Source organism: Chanos chanos, chromosome 13 (assembly GCF_902362185.1).
Source record: "Chanos chanos chromosome 13, fChaCha1.1, whole genome shotgun sequence".
Classification (NCBI taxonomy): Eukaryota; Metazoa; Chordata; class Actinopteri; order Gonorynchiformes; family Chanidae; genus Chanos; species Chanos chanos.
Genome location: NC_044507.1, coordinates 3,951,884 through 3,962,500, shown reverse-complemented (window position 1 = coordinate 3,962,500; position 10,617 = coordinate 3,951,884). Strand labels below are relative to the sequence as shown.

The 10,617-nt window shown below is 43.1% G+C and overlaps 1 protein-coding gene across 4 annotated transcripts in view; it reads left to right on the top strand.

Annotated features, from left to right (window-relative positions):
* Positions 1–8,587, top strand: part of slc25a22a (solute carrier family 25 member 22a) — a 20,934-nt gene extending 12,347 nt beyond the window's left edge. For all 4 annotated transcript variants that reach the window (XM_030790981.1, XM_030790984.1, XM_030790982.1 and 1 more), the window contains 6 exons: positions 1,667–1,724; positions 5,056–5,116; positions 5,815–5,962; positions 6,712–6,863; positions 7,192–7,267; positions 8,040–8,587. In XM_030790981.1, coding sequence (XP_030646841.1) covers positions 1,667–1,724; positions 5,056–5,116; positions 5,815–5,962; positions 6,712–6,863; positions 7,192–7,267; positions 8,040–8,193 — 649 coding nt within the window. In that variant the 3' untranslated portion in view covers positions 8,194–8,587. The remainder of the gene's footprint in view (positions 1–1,666; positions 1,725–5,055; positions 5,117–5,814; positions 5,963–6,711; positions 6,864–7,191; positions 7,268–8,039) is intronic.
* Positions 8,588–10,617: the final 2,030 nt, after the last annotated feature.

Below are 10,617 nucleotides of genomic sequence, written 5' to 3'. Positions count from 1 at the left end.
ACGCTGCGTGCAGTGACTGACTTCTCAGGCCTAAACCTGTTCCTCTGATGTCTGACACACTGTGTGCAGTGACTGACTTCTCAGGACTAAACCTGTTCCTCTGACGTCTGACACACTGTGTGCAGTGACTGACTTCTCAGGACTAAACCTGTTCCTCTGATGTCTGACACGCTGCGTGCAGTGACTGACTTCTCAGGACTAAACCTGTTCCTCTGACGTCTGACACGCTGTGTGCAGTGACTGACTTCTCAGGACTAAACCTGTTCCTCTGACGTCTGACACACTGTGTGCAGTGACTGACTTCTCAGGACTAAACCTGTTCTTTTGATGTCTGACACACTGTGTGCAGTGACTGACTTCTCAGGACTAAACCTGTTCCTCTGATGTCTGACACACTGTGTGCAGTGACTGACTTCTCAGGACTAAACCTGTTCCTCTGATGTCTGACACACTGTGTGCAGTGACTGACTTCTCAGGACTAAACCTGTTCCTCTGATGTCTGACACGCTGCGTGCAGTGACTGACTTCTCAGTGTGGTAGACCTCCTAACTGAGGCAGCTTATCCCACTGTCTTAAACCACTCTCTCATATAAACTAAACAGGTATAGGTCAGGTTTAGATTCTCTGTTAGTCCAACCAGTTACTCTCCTATAAGCTTTGTCTTAATATCATGGAATTAGGTGGTAAATGCATGGTAGTTATTATTAATTACGGAGTAATCATAGGGATCATACAGGCGCTCATTAGATATTAGACAAAATATGTATTTCAAAAGGTCACATTTTCAGAATTGGTGTCATAACACTCAGAAGCATCAGTCAAACTCAGAAACACAAGTCTAATCCAAGGACACAAGTCTAGAAATGTGAGCTTCTTCAGGTCTGTAGGGAACACCTGAAAAGAACGCAGACAACCTAAAAAGCTTCTCTTTAATTCAAATTAGTTAATTTACCGTGTCATAACCTGAAGTGTGTGTATTAAGGTGTGTGTTTGTGTTTGTGTGTGTGTGTATGTGTGTGTATGACTGCACGTGTGTGTGTGTGTGTAACTGTGCCGACTAGGTTTCAGTATGACTCTGCTAATATGACCAACTCATTCTGCTACACACCGTAATGCATTCTTAAACCACCTGCTCCTGTCTGTCCCATTTTACACAGTGTAGTGTTTCACAAAGCACACGTCTTATATGTCAAATATTAATATAAAACACACTCACTGTACTTTACCCATCAGCCCTTGCTCACTCAAATGTCTGCTCCCATGGCGACCTTCAGTGGCCAGATCGTGTGTCCTTGTATCCATGACGACGAGAAAGAGTCTCAGTGAATTATTGACGGATCCAGCCTGGTCAGAGTGTGAATTATTAACGAACCTCTACACAGAAAGGAAAAAAATGTGTGTGTGTGTGTGTGTGTGTGTGTGTGTATGGCTGTGTCTAAGCGAGTGGGTTTGTGTACGTGTGTGTGACACAGGTGAAATAGAATGAATCATTCCAGAGAAAAAATCTTTCTGTGTCTCTCTCTGTCTCTCTCTCTCTGTCTCTTTCTCTCTCTGTCTCTCTCTCTCTGTCTCTCTCTCTCTCTGTCTCTCCCTCTCTGTCTCTCTCTCTCTCTGTCTCTCTCTCTCTCTGTCTCTCCCTCTCTGTCTTTCTCTCTGTCTCTTTCAGTCAGAAGCTCACTTTGCTCAGAGAGATGCTGGCAGGCTGTGGGGCTGGGACATGTCAGGTAAGTACACACACACACACACACACACACACACACACACACACACATATACACACTCTTCCTCTTCATCTCCATCTGTTCCATTTTCCTCTGCATCTAAACACACCAAACTCTCTCTCTCTCTCTCTCCCCACACACACACACACACTCACACACACACACACACTCACACACACACACACACACACACACACACACACACCAATCATTCACCGCCCATAACAAGCACTTCCAGCTGCTGGTGTTTCTCCAAAACAGGGCTGTTTCAATCAGTAATTGCCTAAGGAGCTAAATGCACACATTAGCCACACACACACACACACATACACACACACACACACACACACACACATACACACACACTCGCACACACACATACACGAGCACACACGTATACCCATGTGAGTGCTGATTGATGCATTACTGAGGAGAGATGTTAATATGGGGATCTTGTCTGTCAGCCCAGATGAAGCTGTAACTGCTCAGATGATCTAAATAAAGCCCAGAAATTCAGTCACATCTGTCAGCTGAAGTTCTGATTCTGCTGCCGGTTGAATGTGCTGTGACCTGAAGGGTATATTTCATCACAAGTTTTGATCAAGACAGCTCTCTTAGTTTGGCACGTAACACAGACATCTTGTGCCATTTTAGCCAGAAGTTTCGTTTTTTGCAAAACAAAACGCCATAATGGAATGAGAAACTGGATCCTGATCGGTCTTTCTGGTGGCCATTTTGGCTCCAGTCTTTAATAAGATTCAGTAATGTAATTAGGTGGACATCTTAATGATCTCTATGAGTATCTGACCATGTGATTCCCCTGAACCAATCAAAGATGATTGGCTACCTGTTGTCAATGAATGGGGCGGTGGCCAATCCAGATTAAATGATGGGATTAGAGATAGTGGATCTCAGATTAAGATTGTGAATGACCACATGGTCACTTTGAGCAATTGTATTTCACGTTTAATCCAATCAACCAGCAACCAGGGAGGTTTAGAGGTTAAATGAAAAAAAAAAAGGAACAGAGAACACAGAGTTCATAAGCTCCTTATCAAAAGCCTTTTCTGGCCTTCATTCGTATTAACTGTCTCTAATACTTACTCAGGAGCACAATAACTTTTTAATGTGTAGAGTGACCTCTGCACTGGCGTAGACCGAAACATTATACCGCCATATTACATATCATAACACTTTGTTAATGATCCGTACGGTAATAAATAAGTCCTAAAGAAACATGTATACTGACACAACAATAGAGTGCTGTTAGCTCACCTGTTACCATTACCTGAAATGTATAATGTAAGGGCAAACTCTCTGTCTTAAACTGACAGACCCGGACTCGGATGAGATTATTAAAAGCTGCCGGGCTTCGTGTTTTTGCGGGAAAACTGTTTTACTCTCCATCACAGGAGGCAGCTCGTCCTTTCTCTGAGTGCTTGGTTTCTTTTTCACAGGGTTCCACTGGTTCTTTTTGTTCAAAAAATGATACCAACCAGATTGTGTTCAAAAGATTACAAGGTTTAGGTTTGTGTTTGGGTTGGGTTAAGAGATACAATAGTGTTTTAATCTTTTACGTTTAAAAAAAAACAGACGGACATTTCGTACAGGTATGAATGACATCATCGCGACGTATATGTCGAACATCGATGTTTTCACAGACGTCGGCATTTGACATCTTTAACAAGCCTGGCTTATTAAAAACACAGATTTTATTTCTGAAATGTTTGAAACGCACATGCGTTTCCCTCATCGTGACCCATCCGCTGGCTTTGAGGCTATGTTCTCTGTGTCTCTGTCTGTCTTACTGACACTAAGGACGAGCTTTGTGGAGCCAAAGAGGCTCTAATAACCTTAATGATGCCGTTACTGAGACAACAGTACCACCGTAGCAGAAAAGTGTCTACTCAGACCTGACACAGAGACTCTACGCTCATCCTCTTAGGTCGTTCTAAAGCATGCTGCCGCTGTCAGGGTGTTGGAGATGGAAAAACTTCACCAAAGCCAGCTGGTTTCCCCTCTGCTGTTTTAGGATTTATTAAGAGGAAAACGTTAATCTGACATTTAAAAAGAGAAAGAGTCTTTCTTTTCTTTTATGGAATTATGTTTTCAGCCACATTTTGAAACCCTCAGTCGAGTGATTATTACAGGTTTTTTTTTTGTTTTTTGTTTTTTTACAATTGCTTAAGACCGATTTTGGAAACAGGGCTCGTTTTGTCAAAACACTACACACAATTCACACAACCCAGACACACAAGTAGCAGACCACCTCAAATCTTTTGCAAAATGAAACCCTTCATTCAAAACGATACAATAATTTATAAAAACCCAATTTTGTCACCATATGGCACACACATGGTTCATACGATCCGATTCCGTTTGAACCAGTTACACACTGCTGTGTTCCCTTTTAACGTTTTTAATTTTCTAATGATATATTCTGGGTTTGATTTTTCCAGAGATATTGTTAGAGTAAAGTACACGGATATACTGACCAAACACAACAAGACCAGTACGGCACACTGATGAAAACATTTATTTCTCTCCACACTGAAAATCAGTCAATACATCCATGCATTTCCAAAGTTTGCATTTAGCACTGAAAACCATAGCAGAACATATTCTAAACAGAATATAGTACAAACCATAAATGCATAAAAAAAAATTGTGGAGGCAAAAAAGAAAGCATGAATTAAAGAAAAACCCCTAAGCATCATCATCTCTTCGCCAAGCTGGATCTGGCCACAGCACTTCATCCACATCACTCATCATCTTCTCTTCTTTGTCCACATCCTCCGCCAGGTCTACCTCTTCCTCTTCCTCTCCCTACTCCTCTTCCTCCGCGGGCTCCCCCTCTCATCCTCACTCTCACTCTTCCTCTTCCTCTTACTGTAGTGTTGCCTTCCATTTTTGATGAAGACAGGTAAACTCACCTGTTGTCTTTTTTATAGTGCTTACGCCTGACTGGTGAGTTTACAATTAAGCACCTAAGTGTCTGTACACCTGACGGCCGTGTTTGATCAATTGGTTCATAAGTGTGGTATTTTGAAAGGCAGTGCCTCGAAATGGCAAAGAGGTGACATCACGTTAGATTTCTGTGTCTAATGTAGAGAAGTGTGTTTAGTGTTTTACAGAAAAAGCGTGAGGCTGAGAATGTGCTTAGCTGTGCAGATCTGGGCTGAGGTTGTGCTCCTTGAGTGTCAGGTTTCACTAATTGTGTGCTATTTTTCATTTCAGGGTGTAAGCAATCGTAAAAAAAAAATTGCAAACAACAGATCTTCTCTCTTTGATGTCCTGTCTTACTGGTTTTTTTTTTCCTCTTTGTTGTCTTTAGGTTATTGTCACGACTCCAATGGAGATGTTGAAAATCCAGCTTCAAGATGCAGGAAGAATTGGTGAGAGAATGGAAGGAGAGAGAAAGGAGGGAGAGAGGGAGAGATGGAGGGAGGTAGAGAGGTAGAGGGGGGGGGTGCATGTGTTTGAGGTTTTACATATGGAGACTGGTTCTAGTGTGAGAGGATTGTGTCACACTGCCCCCATGTGGCCAATATGGATAAAGCAGTTACTCTCTCTGAGTACGGCTGTTACCTGTCCATTTTTCCCATAATTCCATTTGTTGTTCCTCCTTAGTTTTAAAACAGTGTCATAACGGAATATTTTCTTGCTACAGCATGACCGACAATATTACTCTATGTCTATGACATCAGAAATGTTACCGTTCTAATTGGTCGGTGAGCTACTGGTGCGGTACTGACTGACGTCAGTAACGCTTCATTGCTGATGTCAGTAACATTAAGGTGATGACGTCAGTACTGTTATGGAAATGACTGATATTGGTACTGTTATGATGCTGCTGATAGAAATGTTAGGATTTTGATAGCAGTCCTGTTATGGAGTGTGATGTTTATGCTGTAACAGTGTTGACTGGTATGACTAATGGTTTGGTGCTTATATCATTAGACTTATGATGCTGATGGTGGTGATGTAATGACCCTGACTGATGAGTTGCTATATAGTGTTACGGCGATGACATGGCTGTAGTCTTAGTTATAATGGTCATTACATGGTCTTAATCGTGTTATTTTACCTGCAGCTGCCCAGAGGAAGCTCATGCCTGAGACGGTGGCACCTGGAGGCTCAGTGGAGGTGAAGTCGCCCACGGCCATGCAGATCACGCGGGAACTGCTACGCAGCAAAGGGATCGCTGGACTATACAAAGGCCTGGGAGCCACACTGCTCAGGTACACACACACACATACGCGCGCACACACACACACATGCATACACACACATACATACACACACACACACACACGCATACACACACACGCACACGCACACGCATACATACACACACACACACACACACACGCATACACACACACATACACACGCACACGTACTCACACACATACACACACACACACACATACACACGCATACACACACATACATACACACACACGCATACACACACATGCATACACACACACACACACTCACACACACACACACATACATACATACACACACATGCATACACACACATACATACACACACATACATACACACACACACACACACGTACTCACACACATACACAAACACACACATACACACACACACACACATACACACACATACACACGCATGCATGCACACGCACACACACACACACACATGCATGCACACACACACACACACACACACACACACCCATGCACGCATGCACACACACACGCGCGCGCACACACACACACATGCATACACACACATACATGCACACACACACATGCATGCATGCACCCTCACACACACACACACACACACACACACACACACACACAATTACCCACCCACGCACACAGACACAGGTATGTAAAACACAACATAGTGTCCAGAAGTATCAACAAATATGTCAGCACACGCTATAACCTGAGGCCCTGGTGCTAATCTGAGACACATTCAATCTCTCCTCCCCTCCCACAGGGACGTCCCCTTCTCCATCATCTACTTCCCTTTGTTTGCTAATCTGAATAACCTGGGGAAGAAGGGAGCTGACGTAGCTCCGTTTTACGTCTCCTTCATCTCCGGCTGTGTGGCAGGGAGCACAGCTGCTGTGGCTGTCAACCCAGTGGATGGTGAGACACACACTAACACCTTTCAGTTATGTTCACAAAAACTGGGCTTATCAATGGGCTGATATCTCTGGTCATGTATCATACACCACACTGTATATTAGAGTTACAGATAACTGTCGATGTGTAATGCATTGTGGGAAGGCTTGCATGTTGAACTTGTTTTTGAAACAGTAAATTGTTGAGCACTGCATGTGTAGTTTAAACTGTGTGGTATGTGAACTGCATTCATTGTAATAATTATGTGTTTGTCTGTGTGTGTGTGCGTGTGTGTGTGTGCACGCACGTGTATGTGCATGTGTGTGTGTGTGTGTGTGTGTGTGTGTTGCAGTGATCAAAACGAGGCTCCAGTCACTCACACGTGGGAGCCAAGAGGACACGTACAATGGAGTGATTGACTGTATCAGGTGACCTATCCTCCTCTTTCTCATTGGCTGTTCACGTTTTGCTTGACTTGGCAGCACAAACAGAAAATAGTCATTTATCTTTATTTCCAAGATTCACTCTTTGTATAACAATTTCACAGAGATGCTGAATATTGTACGTAAGCGTGTTCCAGTCCAAGGCGCTCTGAGTTCTTTTTAACTGTAATCCACAGGGAATATGCTGCCAACTGCCACTTACTCCAGTGTCGACCAATGGCAAAATAGCACTGCAAAGTTATCCATTAAGGAGCATTTATATATCAGTATAATTTTCATTTTAATCTGAAAACCTCCAGGGAAACCCTTGTTAATCCCTCAAGAGAAAACAGTTCCAAAAATTCCGTCTAGTTCTTGTAAACCGGTCAGTTCTAATTTTTACAAATTTTTCAAAATTGGTTTCATCTTAAAACCGTTGCACAGATTCAAACACTTATAAATTGTACTACAAAAAGGGTGGCTCTGTCTAAGAGGTCGCTCTGTCTAAGAGGTCGCTCTGTCTGAGAGGTCGCTCTGTCTAAGAGGTCGCTCTGTCTGAGAGGTCGCTCTGTCTAAGAGGTCGCTCTGCCTGAGAGGTCGCTCTGTCTAAGAGGTCGCTCTGTTTGAGAGGTCGCTCTGTCTGAGAGGTTGTTCTGTCTGAGAGGTCGCTCTGTCTGAGAGGTCGCTCTGTCTGAGAGGTTGCTATTTGCTGTTTTCGGGCAGTTTATATCAGTTAGACACAGAACTGAGTCTGTTCTCTCTGTTCTCGCCGTCACAGGAAAATCTTGCATAAGGAGGGTCCCACTGCTTTCCTGAAGGGGGCATACTGCCGCGCCCTCGTCATCGCTCCGCTCTTTGGAATTGCCCAGGTCGTCTACTTCCTGGGCGTGGGTGAATTCGTTCTGAGTTTCCTGCCCAAAAGGGACAAGTAACCAATCAGTTCCTCTCTCTTTCTCTCTCTCTCTGCCTTGCCCTAACACCCATCATGCATTGCACCGGTCGGACCTTGGCCCCAACCCCCCCTTCACCATTTGGAAGGTCGTGACTGGCAAAGGTTCGAGATCTGATGTGGACCAATTTCGGGGTTTTGTTTGTAATGTCTTGTTTGTGTGTGGGTTTTTTTTTTTTTTGTGCGAAAATGGTTAAAAATTTTATTTGAATATTGTGGTTTTAGCATCAGGTGTACATGCTTGCCTGACACTCTTTTTGCCAAGATGGGCTTAATTTGCCCCACCCCCCCACCCCATCATCATAATCATCATCTGCTTTTCAAGCCACAAAAAATGGCCTTGACTATTTAAATTATTTACCATAAATAATTTTATTTCAAAATAATGCTGAGGTGAAATAAATATTTAAAAAATAGTTTTAAAACATGTATAATTCTGAATACAGTATAGTAATGCACTGGGGAAATTTGCTGTAATACAGCAGCCAATCACATTTGCTCTCCCCGAAGGCCCTGATTGACAGCTCGGTCATATCAACTGTCGGCTGAATGACAGCTGGAATACAGTGACCTTGACGAGTGTTACTGTTTTGTTGTGACTTTAATGTCAATTCTAATTACAAAATCTGAGAAACTTTTTGTGATCATTCCCTGTTATATAATAACCCATATGAATTATGAATTATGGAGCGTACTCAACTTGAATGTCATTTTGTGAGACAACCAATCACCTTGATGAAGGAGGGACACTTTAACTATACCAGACCAACCACACACACACACACACACACACACACACATACACAACACACACACACACACACACCCTCCAGGGGTGGATCAGCAGATCTTTGTCAATGTGAGCTGGTAATGACGGTTACCCATAAGTCAGTGTGCCCTCTGTTGGCCTTGCTGCAGGGCTGCGGCTCTGCTAAACACTAAAAGCACACAGCACACTAAACGCTTCCTTCAGTGGATTAGACACATTCCCGCTTCATCTTTCCCTGAACCCAAGGTCACTCTCCGCACTGCTCCGCGCTTCCCTGTCGCTCCGTTCGGACGAGACAGTAATGTCAGAACCAGCATCAGCCGTTGTGTGTAATCTGGATTTACTGGTCTGGAGGGACGTGAATGTCTGACAGCTATTGCTGTTCATTACAAATGGTTTGTGCTTCTTAGCTGCATAGATGAAGGTATGTTTCCATCCTGGTGGTTAGATGGATAGCACAGGTTAAACACAACCAGAACACTACTATTACTGATGACAGAATACTTATCACTGCTGTAACTGATGTCACGGCTGATATCACTACATAAATAACTGTGAATTAGACTGGTAGTGACAAGAACTGTGTTCCAAACCATAAATTATAATAATGTTATATGTAACACTGGAACCCATGACATGCTGAGGGGGCAGAGAGAGAGAGAGAGAGAAGATATCATTGGATACATCTACAACTTCTCTCAACCAGTCAGCTTTCAGGGTTATAACTCTGCACTGTGTAAAATTATTCTTAGAACTTAGATGACATCACAGCCTCGCTGAGTGAAGAAAACACAGAGCACCGTCACGTGATTTGCGCGGTGTTTCTCAGCCCTGATTTGTGGAATGTGTCTAAACCAAGGTATGTAGCCAATCAGATTCAGTGTTGGCCTAGAGTTTTGTCTAGGACCCTCACAGAGTTTCTCATTAGAGTTTCTATTGGACTAAACCCCTGTCTAATTTGCCTATGCTGACATTTTGGAGAACCTCTGCAGGCCAGGGCTGGGATTCACATGCCTCTGACATGCTCAGGCGAATTCCAGCCCTGGTACACATTGACGTTCTTGGAAAAGAGAAAAATATGCAGAATTTCTCAACCAAGCGTTTGAAAGCCAAATGATTTTTTTTTTTTTTAAATTGTGATTGTAAGGTCGTTCACTTCTTAGCTGAATGTGGTTAAGAAGTTCGTTGCCGATGGATGAGTATGTTTTTGCCTTGGAAATTTCTGTTTGCTTTTTGGCTCCACATCAAAGCTCCTTTTGGTGCACTACTGTATGTTAAATGTGGTGCATCATGGGAAATCTGGCATTGGTCAGTGTGGCCACAGATGAAGGTCACTTTGAAAATGTCACATCCAATCATGTCGTCCCTTCTCGCCAATTAAGCGTTGAGGTGGCTTAGCACATGCTCGGTAGCACACACACATACAAACACATCACACACATGCACACACACTCACACTGCAGCTTTTTGAACGAGTGATCCTCCTTATCATCATCTTCATCATCCTCATCATCAATAGTTCTCTATCTGTTTGGGAGTGAAGATGAATTTATCGATATTCTTTACTGCTACGTATATCTAACTATATAAATATTATATATATATATATACACACACACACACACATATATATATTTG